We start from the raw sequence: 17,198 nt of genomic DNA on the forward strand, positions 1-17,198 counted from the left end.
ACTCCCACGAGAGGAGCATTGATATACATCGTGGGCTTGTACATAATTTACGTAGTCACATACAATAATACTCACCAAACGACCCATATAGAAACACTGTATTTCCTTGTAAACATATCAATAGCATTATCGTTGAATTTCCTTACTAAAGATGCTAAATGCTGATAATGCACTCCAAGATTTTTGGAAAAAATCTCCGGTTTATCTTTATAAACACATTAAAATCACTATTGTTGAATTTCTTAATTTGGAATCTGAATTTGCTGACATTTATTTATTGGAGATGTGGATATAACCAATCTCAAAGCTTTTGTAACAATCTCCCACTCATCACTCACTGCGATATATATTCACAGTTTTCAGAACTTGCACACTAAAAAAACACTCTCAATTAACCCTACTGAACAAAGAAATTCTCCAGTATTGAGAGAATATCCTCTGTTGTAGCTGCCCAGAATTATGAAAGTATGTATGTAGAATGATTATGGCAAGAGAAAGTGCTCTACAATCTGTGTGGTAGAGATTTGCAGATCCTTGCAGAGGCAAAATCTATGGTAAGTTATTCAAAGAAAAACTGGCATGGCTTTTGGCATTAAAGAATAATACTTACTTGGACTGGTGAGTACCACAAGTCCAGTTGTCGAAGTAGCAATTCCAGTAATTACGTCTATAGTGTTGGAACTACAAATTCATTGCAACAACTGCATGTGATACTGGAGTATTGGGGTAGTAGAATGGATTTCCATTCTGCAGCGCTGGGCAGTCTACTCCAAACTGGGAACATGCATAGTTGATATTCACCATCAAGTCACTCTCATAAGCTAAAGGTTTAGCTATACACCATAGCCTTTGCCCTCCCGCAACCACAACAACAATTCATAGAGTTTTACTCTTCAAAAAACCTTACACAGACAGACTGCCATGATAAGGATTTGAATATCCTAGCATGCCTTGCTCCTGCAGGAAAAAGTGCATAGTAATACAATTGAGTTAATGGTCGGAAAGCCTTGCAGGAACATACCCACCCTATCCTCTGGCTTTCAACCTAGTGACATAGCCCAGGACTAAAGAACACTTAAAAATCTGCTTACACCCCAGGGGAAGAGCACCCTGATTCTCGAGGGATACATCAAAAGCAAGCAATTAAGAACAGAAGAATACAAGCCCACTTAACTGCAGCAAACAAGGGGAAGGATGTGAAAAGCCAGAACAGAAAGACGGCTTGCAGAGTAAGCTTGTAAGAAATGCGTGCCATTGTAGAAATACAAGCAACTTTTGACTGGGCTACTCTCTGATATTTGATGGCCGAAGCAGAAGGATTTATCGGATCTAGTCAGGAAACAACATTTCTAAAACATTTAGGAATAAATGGTAATACCAAAATGAGAAAATATTGTTATTACATTTTGGATTTGTCCATCTGTGAGAGCAGAATCTCCTCTCCACCTTATCCTCTTGCTACTGCTGGACAGTACGTTGAGCCTCCAGAAACCGAATAGATTTATGCAAAGCAACTTTGTAGTCAAACTCACCCAACACAAACTGATGATCAACAGACAGATGATCAACAGACAGCATAGTAGCAAGAATTATACACACAAACCTTTTAACAGTAGGCCTGTAACCCATTTCTGCTGCAATTGATGAATAAATGGTTACAAAAATCTCAAAATTTGAGACAATTACTACTATTCAAAGTCACTTAATATTATTATTGCTATATAAATATCTAAACTCATTTTATAATACTTTAAAGATAACAATCTTCAGATATTATAATCCCTAAATCCTTTCTTCCCATTCTTAATTCAATTAATGATGACTTTTGCAGTTGGCAATTAATTTTTTTTAATTTCCCAATACAATTAATGATATGACGAATTGAAACTGAAAAAATTCTCAATAAAAGCAATGACGAGTGGACAGTAGTCCCAAATCATCAAACGCATCTTCAAAATCCCAATATTCATATACACCTACATGCCACTCATGAGCACAAAGAAAATTACAGCAATCTCATAAATCATAATTCTGGCAATGAAAGAAGCTCTTTGCCTTCGATGATAAGGATGTTGGTTGTTTGGGGTTCTTTGGATGAGTGGGAGAGTTGAGTTTAAAATATCTCATTCAGAGAAATGTAATTGCAATGTGTTCGGTAGTGGCTCAAATCATTTTACTGGTTAAATCATATACATATTACAATGGCAGGACGAGGGTAATTATTATTCAATTCCTAAATCCTTTCTTCATATTACTAAAAAAACACTCTCAATTAACCCTACTGAACAAAGAAATTCTCCAGTATTGAGAGAATATCCTCTGTTGTAGCAGCCCAGAATTATGAAAGTATGTATGTAGAATGATTATGGCAAGAGAAAGTGCTCTACAATCTGTGTGGTAGAGATTTGCAGATCCTTGCAGAGGCAAAATCTATGGTAAGTTATTCAAAGAAAAACTGGCATGGCTTTTGGCATTAAAGAATAATACTTACTTGGACTGGTGAGTACCACAAGTCCAGTTGTCAAAGTAGCAATTCCAGTAATTACGTCTATAGTGTTGGAACTACAAATTCATTGCAACAACTGCATGTGATACTGGAGTATTGGGGTAATAGAATGGATTTCCATTCTGCAGCGTTGAGCAGTCTACTCCAAACTGGGAACATGCATAGTTGATATTCACCATCAAGTCACTCTCATAAGCTAAAGGTTTAGCTATACACCATAGCCTTTGCCCTCCCGCAACCACAACAACAATTCATAGAGTTTTACTCTTCAAAAAACCTTACACAGACAGACTGCCATGATAAGGATTTGAACCTGTGATTTGAATATCCTAGCATGCCTTGCTCCTGCAGGAAAAAGTGCATAGTAATACAATTGAGTTAATGGTCGGAAAGCCTTGCAGGAACATACCCACCCTATCCTCTGGCTTTCAACCTAGTGACATAGCCCAGGACTAAAGAACACTTAAAAATCTGCTTACACCCCAGGGGCAGAGCACCCTGATTCTCGAGGGATACATCAAAAGCAAGCAATTAAGAACAGAAGAATACAAGCCCACTTAACTGCAGCAAACAAGGGGAAGGATGTGAAAAGCCAGAACAGAAAGACGGCTTGCAGAGTAAGTTTGTAAGAAATGCGTGCCATTGTAGAAATACAAGCAACTTTTGACTGGGCTACTCTCTGATATTTGATGGCCGAAGCAGAAGGATTTACCGGATCTAGTCAGGAAACAACATTTCTAAAACATTTAGGAATAAATGGTAATACCAAAATGAGAAAATATTGTTATTACATTTTGGATTTGTCCATCTGTGAGAGCAGAATCTCCTCTCCACCTTATCCTCTTGCTACTGCTGGACAGTACGTTGAGCCTCCAGAAACCGAATAGATTTATGCAAAGCAACTTTGTAGTCAAACTCACCCAACACAAACTGATGATCAACAGACAGATGATCAACAGACAGCATAGTAGCAAGAATTATACACACAAACCTTTTAACAGTAGGCCTGTAACCCATTTCTGCTGCAATTGATGAATAAATGGTTACAAAAATCTCAAAATTTGAGACAATTACTACTATTCAAAGTCACTTAATATTATTATTGCTATATAAATATCTAAACTCATTTTATAATACTTTAAAGATAACAATCTTCAGATATTATAATCCCTAAATCCTTTCTTCCCATTCTTAATTCAATTAATGATGACTTTTGCAGTTGGCAATTATTTTTTTTTAATTTCCCAATACAATTAATGATATGACGAATTGAAACTGAAAAAATTCTCAATAAAAGCAATGACGAGTGGACAGTAGTCCCAAATCATCAAACGCATCTTCGAAATCCCAATATTCATATACACCTACATGCCACTCATGAGCACAAAGAAAATTACAGCAATCTCATAAATCATAATTCTGGCAATGAAAGAAGCTCTTTGCCTTCGATGATAAGGATGTTGGTTGTTTGGGGTTCTTTGGATGAGTGGGAGAGTTGAGTTTAAAATATCTCATTCAGAGAAATGTAATTGCAATGTGTTCGGTAGTGGCTCAAATCATTTTACTGGTTAAATCATATACATATTACAATGGCAGGACGAGGGTAATTATTATTCAATTCCTAAATCCTTTCTTCATATTACAATGGCAGGACGAGGGTAATTATTATTCAATCCCAAAATCCTTTCTTCTCATTCTTAATTCAATTAATGATGAATTAAGTTTTGCAATTGGGAATTAATTTTTTTAAATTTCTCAATACAACCAATGATGTGATGAATTGAAACTGAAAAAATTCTCAATAAAAACAATGACGAGTGTACAGTATTGCCAAATCATCAAATGCATCTTCAAAATCCCAATCAATAATCATATACAACTACATGCATATCGATATCCGAAAATATGATGAAATCAAAACACAAGACTTTTGAAAAGAAAAAGAAAAAAAACTAAAAAATTCCAAAAATACTTAGACGGTGTAGTCATTTGATTCCACCCCTTCCATAATTATCGCTTATCTAGGATTGCTCTGTAATCCTTTCCCCCCAGTTCACAATGATCCGTGAAGGTCTTGGTTAGGTTTGGCCTACCTTAATCTATTTTGCTGGAGAAAATCTATCTACAAATATCAAGAAATACCTATATCTATCCCATCCATATAAAAGAAATATCTATCCCATCCATCCATCCATATACAATTAAGATACACTACCATCAGCCCGAAGGGAGGGATCTCCTCATTTCCGCAATGCAATCCCGGTTTTCCATCCTCGTCAAGCAAGGACAGCTTCACCGCCAAGGACAGTCTCGAATAAGAAAATTAACCTAAAAATTTGTCCAGGAAAAGATCCAAATTCTTCAATTCAGGCCTGCATGCATATCGATATCCAAAAATATGATGAAATCGAAACACAAGACTTTTGAAAAGAAAAAGAAAAAAACCTAAAAAATTCCAGAAATACATCGTCTAACAACTGCAACATCTCCTTCAGGCTGCGCCTATATCTATCCCATCCATATAAAAGAAATATCTATCCCATCCATCCATCCATATACAATTAAGATAGACTACCATCAACCAGAAGGGAGGGATCTCCTCATTTCCGCAATGCAATCCCGGTTTTCCATCGTCGCCAAGCAAGGACAGCTTCACCGCCAAGGACAGTCTCGAATAATAAAATTAACCTGAAAATTCGCCCAGGAAAAGATCCAAATTCTTCAATTCAGGCCTGCATGCATATCGATATCCAAAAATATGATGAAATCGAAACACAAGACCTTTGAAAAAGAAAAAGAAAAAACCTAAAAAATTCCAGAAATACTTTGTCTAACAACTGCACCATCTCCTTCAGGCTGCGAATTGGAAACTAACAAAAGAAACGACGAAACGACAGGCAAACGATTAAAAAAATGGGATCTTTTTGAAGTGAGACCTGTGGTCAGGGAAACTCTTTTTTTGCTTCGAAGGTGTATGTGACAGAAGTTTCCTTACCTGCCAAGACCAACCGATAAACACCAGGCCCTAAATATTAACAAATCCAGAAAACTAAAGGAACAAAAACCCTGTAATAAAATTAACCTGAAAATTCGCCCAGGAAAAGATCCAAATTCTTCAATTCAGGCCTGCATGCATATCGATATCCAAAAATATGATGAAATCGAAACACAAGACCTTTGAAAAGAAAAAGAAAAAACCTAAAAAATTCCAGAAATACTTTGTCTAACAACTGCACCATCTCCTTCAGGCTGCGAATTGGAAACTAACAAAAGAAACGACGAAACGACAGGCAAACGATTAAAAAAATGGGATCTTTTTGAAGTGAGACCTGTGGTCAGGGAAACTCTTTTTTTTGCTTCGAAGGTGTATGTGACAGAAGTTTCCTTACCTGCCAAGACCAACCGATAAACACCAGGCCCTAAATATTAACAAATCCAGAAAACTAAAGGAACAAAAACCCTGTAATATGTATGATGAATACCTAGAGGATCAACCTTGAAGGTGTAAGCATCAGAAGTTTCTAGTGGCATTGAATGTTGGTTATTAATGTTGACTCCTTCCTTGCACGATGCCGCATGTCCCCTGAAATGGAAAATTCTCAGATTCCAAAGGATCACGAAAATCCATTGAGAAGGGATCAAGAACACTGGATCTTCTGCGGACGAAATGACTGAAAGAATGTCGATCTTGAATGTGAGACCTCCTTCACAGACCTGGAGAGATGAATTTGCTGAAGTTTTTGGACGGACAGGAGAGCATTTATACAAATACCAGGAAATGGGTAGAATCTTCAAGAAAGGAAGCGGAGAAACTTAACAGGAGTTTTCTTCTGCAAAATCGACGGATTTCAAGGGGCAGGCCTGCCTCCCCTGATTCAACCACTCCGTCAAAGCGTTATCTGTCCTGGGGATCTCCATCTCTGTCCCTTCCCCAGCTCAGCAGCAATGCTTGTCTCCCCCGATGCAGCTAACGAATCTTCCAGTGGAGTTACGCAGAGGAAAAATACGAAGACCGCCAAGAACAGCGAGCCTGAAACCAAATCCAGAGCGAGGGCAAGTGTTGATCTGCGAGGGCAAGCGTTTGATCTGAGGTACAAACCCTGCTGCCCGGATGAAACTATTAGATGAAACGCCCAAACCGTTTGGGCAACCTGGATCAACGGTTGAAATTGTTGCAATCGTCTAACATATAATCCTGTGGCTTACAAGTTGACAGGTACGCAGATAGGGGAGTTGATCTCAGAGGGAAACGCCTTACGGCGTAATTAAGTTTAGATTTCAGTTCCTACCAATTTACACATTTTTAAATATCCACGATGACAGATACATTCTCTGATACAAAATTTTGCCATATTTAGAGAAATACTCTTTGATGATAAGTTTGTATTTGAAAACTACTAATCTAAAAAATAGTAAAAGGTAAAAGGACTTGAGATATTCGTAATATTTACGCCGTAAGGCGTTTCCCTCTGAGATCAACTCCCCTCTCTGCCTACCTGTCATCTTGTAAGCCACGGGATTATATGTTAGACGATTGCAACCATTTCAGCCGTTGATCAGGGTTGCCCAAACGGTTTGGGCGTTTCATCGAATAGTTTCATCCGGGCAGCAGGGTTTGTACCTCAGATCAAACGCTTGCCCTCGCTCTGGATTTGGTTTCAGGCTAGCTGTTCTTGCCGGTCTTCGTATTTTTCCTCTGCGTATTTACTCCACTGGATCATAGGCTGCTGGATCATGCCATCAAAGGCGGCGCCATCACATGCGATGTGCAGCAGATCAGGTCTCTGAATGCGAGTGCAGCAACAGAGCTTTCCATGGAGACTCTAGAGGTTGGGAGCACTGATAAACTAAAAATAGCCCTAAAAAATTCCTTACAAGGTTAGCTTATTCTTACATGGGTATGTTATGCTTTCTGTTATTGAATTTGGGGTCCTTATTGCATTTTGGATGATAACAGTAATTTGGAGCTGAAGCATTTAAGCCTTTTCTGAAAGTAAATTGCTGATTGCCCGTTTGGGTTTTGTGAATGTCAATGCAAGGCCTGAACAGGGGTGTTTTCGGCGTTCCAGTGGCTAAAAGGACCGAAATAGAGAAGCTTCTAATGCTGCTTCAAGAACAAAAACCTGTGCACAATCCTACTGAAAATCTCCAAATGGTAAATGCGTTTGTATTTCAGTGTGAATCTGGGTTCCGAAACTAAGCGGATCTAGTCCAATGGTTGGTGGCATTTACAAAAGAAATTAGCGCTATTATTCCATTTCAAGATTTGGGATCCCATGTTCTAATTAGATTTGGGCATGGATAGGATACCATGGATGCCCTAATGTGAAGTTTCTACCAGGTCGAAGGCCGGTGGAAGCTTCTATACAGTACAATAACAATCCTGGGCTCTAAACGGACAAAGCTAGGTCTCCGGGACTTTATTGCTTTGGGAAAGTTGGTGCAGACTATCAATACAAAAGAGGTGGCTCTGCTATTCAGTTTGTCATTCATTCATGAATTGCTTGTCTTTTATTCTAAATTCAAAATCATATCAGAAAAGCTTGGGTGTTCATGGCTTTGATTTCTGTAGGGACCCATATGGGTTTTGAAATCTTAATCCTCTAAATGTAGGGAAAAGCAGTAAACACCATTGGCTTCAGTGTTGCTGGCTTGGGCATGCTCACAAGAGAGCTAACTATTGAGGCTTCCTTCAATATTGCAAGCCCTAAGGTTCCAAACCCTAACCCTTACTAATTGTAATATGGATTAGTCTACATTCTTGAATAGAATCAAAATGTGCACATTGAGGTCTTCCAATTAATGTTGAGAAACTGATTTTATAATGGATTAGTCCATGTTCTTGAATAAGTCAAAATGTTCACTCTGATATATTCCAAACGATTGGGAGAAACTGAGTATGATATGGAATAGTCCATGTTCTTGAATAGAATCAAAATTTACACTTTGATATCTATTGAGCCATTGTGGAAAACTTATTACAATATGCATTAGTTTATGTTCTTGAATAGAATCAAAAGGTGTGCTCTGATATTTCCGAAATCATAGGGAAAACTCAGGTGCTTAATGAACATGGAATTAAGGTTGAGGGCTGAATTTCACCAGCTCAAGATCAAATTCAATTCTGGATTTGGTTTCAGGCTCGCTGTTCTTGCCGGTCTTCGTATTTTTCCTCTGCGTATTTACTCCATTGGATCATAGGCTGCTGGATCATGCCATCAAAGGCGGCGCCATCAGATGCGATGTGCAGCAGATCATGTCTCTGAATGCGAGTGCAGCAACAGAGCTTTCCATGGAGACTCCAGAGGTTGGGAGCACTGATCAGCTAAAAATAGCCCTAAAAAATTCCTTAGAAGGTTAGCTTATTATTACATGGGTATGTTATGCTTTCTGTTATTGAATTTGGGGTCCTTATTGCATTTTGGATGATAACAGTAATTCGGAGCTGAAGGATTGAAGCCTTTTCTGAAAATAAATTGTTGATTGCCCGTTTGGGTTTTGTGAATGTCAATGCAAGGCCTGAACAGGGGTGTTTTCGGCGTTCCAGTGGCTAAAAGGACCGAAATAGAGAAGCTTCTAATGCTGCTTCAAGAACAAAAACTTGTACACAATCCTACTGAAAATCTCCAAATGGTAAATGCGTTTGTATTTCAGTGTGAATCTGGGTTCCGAAACTAAGTGGATCTAGTCCAATGGTTGGTGGCATTTACAAAAGAAATTAGCGCTATTATTCCATTTCAAGATTTGGGATCCCATGTTCTAATTAGATTTGGGCATGGATAGGATACCATGGATGCCCTAATGTGAAGTTTCTACTAGGTCGAAGGCCAGTGGAAGCTTCTATACAGTACAATAACAATCCTGGGCTCTAAACGGACAAAGCTAGGTCTCCAGGACTTTATTGCTCTGGGGGAGTTTGTGCAGACTATCAATACAAAAGAGGTGGCTCTGCTATCCAGTTTGTCATTCATTCATGAATTGCTTGTCTTTTATTCTAAATTCAAAATCATATCAGAAAAGCTTGGGTGTTCATGGCTTTGATTTCTGTAGGGACCCATATGGGTTTTGAAATCTTAATCCTCTGAATGTAGGGAAAAGCAGTAAACACCATTGGCTTCAGTGTTGCCGGCTTGGGCATGCTCACAAGAGAGCTAACTATTGAGGCTTCCTTCAAGATTGCAAGCCCTAAGGTTCCAAACCCTAACCCTTACTGATTGTAATATGGATTAGTCTACATTCTTGAATAGAATCAAAATGTGCACATTGAGGTCTTCCAATTAATGTTGAGAAACTGATTTTATAATGGATTAGTCCATGTTCTTGAATAAGTCAAAATGTTCACTCTGATATATTCCAAACGATTGGGAGAAACTGAGTATGATATGGAATAGTCCATGTTCTTGAATAGAATCAAAATTTACACTTTGATATCTATTGAGCCATTGTGGAAAACTTATTACAATATGCATTAGTTTATGTTCTTGAATAGAATCAAAAGGTGTGCTCTGATATTTCCGAAATCATAGGGAAAACTCAGGTGCCTAATGAACATGGAATTAAGGTTGAGGGCTGAATTTCACCAGCTCAAGATCAAATTCAATTTGTTGTTTCATGTCTTTTCCTATTCCTTGATTTGATTCATTCAAAATTTATAGTCAACATTGTTCAGTTTCTCAATCTTGCATAAGTATTTAAACTAATCCTGCCCTTCTTTCCAACCAGCGCGTTGACATACAGTTTGAAAGATCAGCCATTGCCCCTGAAACGGTAGGCTACTTTGTTTCAGAAATACAGGTTGTTAACAAGATTTGGCATGGAATTTTCGGTTGTGAGGTTGCAAATGTCTTTGCTGTTTGTGATTTGCAGTTACTAAATTTGTTCCGAAAGAACTATGATATACTTCTCAGCATTTTCAATCCCCAAGGCTGGTTGGAAATAACGTATCCTTGACCATATGTTTCCTAGGATAATTAGAGGACTTCTTTCTCTTTCTTTGTGAAAATATTGAATTGGCTGCAGTTTGATTTTAATTTTGAAAGTGTGCAATAGTTAAAAGTGATTTTGGTCACATGAATGATGGTCCTTAATGTGGGGAAAGATATGTTGACAATATTACAACGATTGGTAGGGATGACAAAGGTAATGTCTTTCTCCTTGAACGAGTGGCAGGAGAAAAGATATCTGGGTAAGGTTTGCAAGTTCTTAGCTGTCAAAAAAAATGATGCAGAGAAATGTAATTTATGAGAGCTTGGTTGGCTGACTGCATCAAGCTCAGAGAATATCATTGTCAAAAAAGATATTCCTAGGCTGATGACTCTTAGAGATTATTTAGTTAAATTGTACAATGTGTTCTATAATTGATTTAAAGGGCCACAATAATATATTTTGTTCTTTAATTCTATAGCAATCATTTGAATAGACTGAAAAAGTAAATACAGTTACCTGGTTTCAGTGGACTTGAAGTCAAGTAAATAACCTGCACGAAATTTCCACTTCAGGGCTTCTCAAAATGCTGTGATGGTTGTCACCCTGCTCTGAATCTATGATCGCAATTATTCTATCATCAAACTCGCATCATCAGATTGGATAATTGAAAGGTGGAACAAGTGAACATGTGGCCAAGTTGTAAAATATAAAATTCAAGTAAAATTATATTTAAATTAAATATAACAAGTTAAAACTAAGTTTTATAAAATATATATAATTTATTCATTTTATATTAATTACGCCGTAAGGCGTTTCCCTCTGAGATCAACTTCCTTCTCTGCCTACCTGTCATCTTGTAAGCCACAGGATTATATGTTAGACGATTGCAACCATTTCAGCCGTTGATCGGGGTTGCCCAAACGGTTTGGGCGTTTCATCGAATAGTTTCATCCAGGCAGCAGGGTTTTTACCTCAGATCAAACGCTTGCCCTCGCTCTGGTTTTGGTTTCAGGCTCGTTGTTCTTGCCGGTCTTCGTATTTTTCCTCTGCGTATTTACTCCACTGGAAGATTCGTTAGCTGCATCGGGGGAGACAAGCATTGCGGCTGAGCTGGGGAAGGGACAAAGATGGAGATCCCCAGGACAGATAACGCTTTGACAGAGTGGTTGAATCAGTGGAGGCAGGCCTGCCCCTTGAAATCCGTCGATTACTATCCTTGCGCGAAGAAAACTTCTGAACACTCCAACCAGGTTAAGATGGCAGAACTGTAAGTCACTACATTGTTTTGATTATATTTAATTTATTATACATAATCAAACAATGGGTTTTTTTGCTGCTTCAAATCTTGCTGAGCAGCCGCTATGTAACGTAACCTATTCTTACAGTCATGAGCTTGACCAGTAATGCCCTTAGCATGGTAGATGCTCTGGATACATACGGACAGAATATGGTCCTATGGAGGCCTCCAAAAACAGAGAGATCATCCAATTCCTCTAGTACTGCAGATTATTACCATCATTATAATCAAATTTGGGATGTATTAGAGGTTGATAAATTGGTTCCCGATGTGACTGTATCCAAGGATGAATCCACTATGAGTATTCAACAGGCAATGAACAGTGCACCGGATAAATCTGAGCGGAGATTCGTGATACATATAAAGGCTGGGGTGTATAAGGAGATTGTTAGGGCTCGTCCCAGTAAAACTAATCTTATGTTTGTGGGTGATGGCATGGGGAAGACTGTGATCACGGGGTCTATGCGTGTGCCATCCCTGCCTGGTGTTCCAAGTACATATGGCTTTGCAACTGTTGGTAATGCTCATCATTGTTCCTCTTCCTCTTCATATTAAGTTGGAATTTATTTCTTTGCCTGAGTTTGGTTTTGTTATTGTGTTTGATCATGGTGTGGTTCCTGGCAGATTTGAGATGCCTTGAATTGAAATTGGAAAATCTGCTCTTCCAACATGTTTTGATCATTACACATGGTTCTTGCGGACCACATCCCTCTGTGATTTTTTGGGTCAACCTTAGTCCATATTCTCTCCTCTCTCACCTTTTGTCACTAATTCACCCCAAGAGACATTAAAAGAGCTGTTAGGATCTTGAGCACCAGCAAAGAAGTAGATGAGTAAGGTCTGCAAGTTGAATTTGCATTGGCTTTCCCTCTTCATGGTCTCAAAATATCATCCACCCCATCTTCCAATTGAAGGATATTTCTGATAGAAATAATTACAGGAATATTATGATTGGGCGTGCCTTTGTCGAACTCTATGTTATGGGCGTGAACGTGTGGCTTTCTCAACATCTATAGAGGAACAAATTCAAAGCTATGGGGCAACCAAGTCTTAGAAGAGATTATGAAACTAGTGACCACATTTTTAGCCTGCGTGCTATTATCAAGGAAGCTGACGTCCCTCATCTAAAGTCCTGTAGCTTTGTGGATTTTCAGAAGGCTTTTGGACTCTGTTCCAAGGGAATTATCGTTCTGGAGACTACGTGAAATTGGCATCTTTGAGTGTCTCATAGTTGCTTTCATGAAATTCCATGGGATATACATTAATGGGTTAGAGCATAACCGAGCGAGTACTTCCACAAGGAAGATGTTTACGTTTTACACCATGTTTTGTTTACCTTATTCTTATTTGCAGAGGATCTGATCCTTTTAGCCTCCTCCCCTAGGGACATTCAGAGATAGATTGATGCCCCTGCCAATGTGATGGTCATAGAATGATGGTGGTGAGCCTTAGTGAAACTGAGGTTGTGATTTAAATATCCAAGAGCACCCTAACAAACTTCCACTTCTTCTTCAAAGGAAGCGAGGTGGAGATTACCATTGCTTATACATCTATGGGATCTGATCCATAGCCCTTAGGTTTAGCTTAAGGCATGTCTTTCAACCCAAACTTAGAAAGGGTTATAGGTCTCTCTCCATGCTTGACCGACAATACTTCCATATGCATTGTCAGGACATCTCTTCTGAGATGCATTTTTTGACACAATTAACAGACCTATAGTACTATACGGTGTTGAAATCTTGGGGCCTACCTCGTTACCACCTGACTGCGCGCAGGCTGAGACAGTGCAATTCCTCATGCTACAGTGTATGATTTAGCATAAAAAAACAGTTCCATAACCCATTGTACAAACAGTTTGGCATTCATCCCTTTTTCCTTGAGAGCATTTTTGGACTTGTCTTCTTTCTTCACGGGAAACTCCTATCTGGCCCTTTGCCTTTTTTAGATTGCCTCCACAGGCCCCTTTGTCTAGCGAATGTGCTGTTTTTTTAAAGGCGTCTTCAGTTCTTCAAAGAGTGCCTCCCTCCTTTTAGCTATTCTCTAGATGCCCTAGTGACATCCTAGCCCCTGAATGGAGATAAACATGGATATCAAAGAGGACATCTATCTACAGTAAATTCAGGTCACTTGGATTGAATCCCACAACGGTTTCACAATCAAATGACCTTCTACTATGATCACTTATTGTACAAGTATGATCTAGGAAGCAATTCTCTTTGATACATTTGCAGATTTTTATGGGTCTTCTTGCAGAACCCAAAGGGCTTTAAACGCTTGTTCAATTCTGTGGCCAAGGAATCCACTACCATTGCTTCCAATTCCTTCTGCATGGACATAAAGTGTTCCCTTTCTGCCATGTTGCTAAGAACTACTGGATAAAAATGCCAAACCACAACACTGAGGGCCTACATGCTGGTTAAACTTAAAAGCCTGAGGAAAGGTAGAGATTTGGCTGACAAGACTTCTTTGGAGACAATCAATTGTGAAAATGACAATCCAATTAATGAGAGAGAAATTTTCTACTTGAGTTCAACCCAGATTAATTCCCTTGCAAAGGAATGATGATCTAGAAAGCATCAACAAAATACAAATGAGAGGAGAAGGAAACAATCAAAATCCAGCAGTGCTTGGAATGCAATCTGTCATTTGCAAGGGAAGCAATAATGCTTTTCTTCAGATTGTAGGTTGCTGAAAAGAAGAGAGCAATAACATTTATTTTTGCAGATTCTGCACTTCTTTCATCCTATTAAAGCAGCAAAAAAATTAATTATGGTTTTACATTTTAAGAATAAGATATTTGGAACCCTTTCATATGATAGGTGTAATGTCTTTCAACATGCATTGGGGTTTGTAAGTTTGAGAAATTTCAATGGGCATATGCTAAAATCAGATCCTTTGTTTATTCTGATAACTAGATAAATATGTGTATGCTATTTCTAAACAAAGACGGAATTTAATACTTACAATTACCATCGTTCTTTGGTTTTGAACTCTTATCAAAGGAAAATTCAATCAATCCATATTCCTCGATCCCACTAAATCTGGTTTTAGATGTTGAGGATTGCTAATTTATTTGTTTTCACAATTGCAGCTGTAAATGTTGATGGCTTCTTAGCACGGGATATAACATTCGAAAATGCAGCAGGGCCAGGTAGTCAACAAGCGGTAGCCCTAAGAGTAGATAGTGATCACTCTGCCTTCTACAACTGTGCCTTTCTTGGCCACCAGGATACATTGTACACTCATATTCTTCGTCAGTTCTATAGAAACTGCAGAATAGAAGGCACTGTTGACTTCATATTTGGAGACTCGGCAGCCATCTTTGAAAACTGTCTCATTCTGCTGCATCCTCGTCAAATAAACTTAGACAAAGGATCATCAGATCCTGTCACTGCACAGGGTCGAACAGATCCAGCCGAGCCCACAGGATTTGTTTTCCATAACTGCACTATCAATGGAACTGAAGAATATATGAGGGCTTACTATGCCAACCCAAAAATTTACAAAGGCTATTTGGGTCGGCCATGGAAGATGTACTCCAAAGCAATCTGCATAAATTCATATTTGGGAGAGGCCATTAGCCCTGAGGGATGGATGCCGTGGATAGAGGACTTTGCTCTTAACACGCTTTACTATGGGGAATACCAGAATTATGGGCCGGGGGTTAAGGTTTCTGGAAGAACGCCATGGTCTAATCAGATACCTGAGAGAAATGTAGGAATGCATACTGTTGGAAACTTTATACAGGGAGACGAATGGCTGCCAGATACAATCAATTAATCCAAAAACAAAGGTTGGTTACTATGCAATCTTCTAATGCGTGATTTTCTTCTACATTGTTGTTGTTCCCTGATGATGGTGAAGAATTGAACGGGAAGCAATGGGACTAAAAATTCTCAGACAGTTGCAACCCAAAAATCCATGAGCCACATTGTTTCCTTCTATCACTGTTTCATCTGTCTTTGGAGTATTGCAATTTCAATCTGCTATGAAGGAGCCACTTGCTTTTCATTGGAGGAAAATGTTATTTGTACTTGTCTGCAATTTTTACTGCACTATTTTGATCGACATTGATGACCAAAATGACAGAATAATTTTGTACCTGGTGCAGAGGAAAGCTGTTTTGTTACTGGGAAAGTTTCAACGCAGCACTGTTTTGTGATTGGCCGAATCCTCCCGCAGTTATGTTTGAAGCATGGGATAAAACTTTTGGAAAAATGTTATGAACTCTAAAGGTTTGGGTGTCTGTATTTGTTGTTGTTTTTTTTTTAAATCACGAAAATTGGTTGAATGAAAATTACAGGGATTTATTGAACCACCAAACATAATATTGACTCTCAAGTTTTAAGTAGATATCATTCAAGTTCTCAATATGTTCTTAATATAAAAAAAAACATGCAACTTATACAGGCTGAGTGTAAGTGCAGAGCGATTTGGTGAACAGAAGCAAAAACCAGTCTATCGGTCAGCTTTCTGGTAATAGAGGACTCTACGACAACATTACAGCATACTTTTTAAACTAACCAAAAGACTTTTAAAAGGCTTGAAATAAAAACCGGACCTAGAAAGTTATAAAAGTCTGACCTTCCTGGTATAAGATACAAACTATTATTAACACCAGAAATAAAAAGACAACCACAATGAAGAATAATTTAAACATCGTTGGAACTAATAGATTCTAGAACAATATAAGTTTGGATAATACTTTGATCATTTGAAGAATAAGGTACTTAATTTTTAACAACATGTTATTCTCAACAACGTCATGGCTTATTCTGTGTGACAATTTGCATACACTCTCTTTGATTTTTCCAAGGAGTGATGTTATTCAAAATATATCTCCCTGTGGGTGTCCTTATGCTACACACAAGCAATGATGCATTCACTTTTTTCAACTTTATGTATGTTTATCATTTCCATCCATATGATTGTCTTCCCATGATTTCTAAGATGTAATTGAGTTTATATCCATCTAATTGTATTATAGGCTCCTAAACCAATGGTAAGATCAGTTATTTTAGATTTGCTGACAGGACTAGATAGACATGTGGGATAAATCTTATATTTATAGTATACTCCTCTTTAACGTTATGAGTTTGTACACATGTTTTAACACTTTCTCAGCTCTCAATAAAAATCAGAACATTGTCGAATTCTTTTAGGATCAGAAGCAACGCTAGGGTTGGAAAAAGAATGTAGCACTTATAATGTATCAAACTTAAAACAAGCCAGAAGTCTCCATTTTATCTGGGATTCCTCTTTGTTCATCCCTTGTCTGACACTAAGGTATATAATGTTCTGAAAAGTCTCATTGTGATATCCACTCATACATGCTAGACAGTAAGGCACACCTCTGTGTTGAGATTCAATTCTAGATCCATAATTGTTTTTGACTTTTATTGATTTTTCTTTGTCAAAAATGTAGATTAGCATTGCCTCGAATTGGCCATTTGTTGATGATAAAAAATA

The 17,198-nt window shown here is 38.2% G+C and overlaps 1 protein-coding gene, 1 long non-coding RNA gene and 1 pseudogene across 3 annotated transcripts; 2 read left to right on the forward strand and 1 right to left on the reverse strand.

Moving 5' to 3' along the window:
- Positions 1–1,368: 1,368 nt before the first annotated feature.
- LOC149151189 (uncharacterized) lies at positions 1,369–6,629 on the reverse strand. Of its 2 annotated transcripts, XR_016262525.1 has the most exons (4): positions 5,989–6,629; positions 5,443–5,895; positions 3,298–3,436; positions 1,369–2,851 (listed from the first exon to the last, which is right to left on the reverse strand). It is a non-coding gene; the product is annotated as an uncharacterized LOC149151189 (long non-coding RNA). The 2 variants fall into 2 exon arrangements; XR_016262524.1 differs by having other exon boundaries at positions 5,443–6,629.
- Positions 6,630–7,400: 771 nt separating this feature from the next.
- LOC149151190 (fibrillin protein 5 homolog) lies at positions 7,401–10,901 on the forward strand. Its single transcript, XM_089443087.1, has 9 exons — positions 7,401–7,404; positions 7,546–7,683; positions 8,647–8,862; positions 9,024–9,139; positions 9,326–9,448; positions 9,598–9,696; positions 10,229–10,273; positions 10,373–10,446; positions 10,605–10,901. The coding sequence occupies exons 1-9, from the start codon at positions 7,401–7,403 to the stop codon at positions 10,693–10,695; spliced, it is 906 nt and encodes a 301-aa protein (XP_089299213.1). The 3' UTR covers positions 10,696–10,901.
- A 658-nt stretch (positions 10,902–11,559) lies between these two features.
- LOC149151191 (putative pectinesterase/pectinesterase inhibitor 51 pseudogene) lies at positions 11,560–15,509 on the forward strand (annotated as a pseudogene).
- The last annotated feature ends 1,689 nt before the right edge of the window (positions 15,510–17,198 follow it).

This window comes from Pinus tabuliformis, chromosome 9 (assembly GCF_031772625.1).
Source record: "Pinus tabuliformis cultivar Carrire ecotype Pingquan chromosome 9, CPIR1, whole genome shotgun sequence".
In the NCBI taxonomy this organism is placed as follows: Eukaryota; Viridiplantae; Streptophyta; class Pinopsida; order Pinales; family Pinaceae; genus Pinus; species Pinus tabuliformis.

What these genes read in the sequence shown, in the direction of transcription:
- LOC149151190 (XM_089443087.1), top strand. An exon ending in AGACTATCAATACAAAAGAG is followed by an intron (nt 9,449 to 9,597) that starts GTGGCTCTGCTA and finishes CTCTGAATGTAG; the next exon opens with GGAAAAGCAGTAAACACCAT. An exon ending in CAAGGCTGGTTGGAAATAAC is followed by an intron (nt 10,447 to 10,604) that starts GTATCCTTGACC and finishes ATGTGGGGAAAG; the next exon opens with ATATGTTGACAATATTACAA.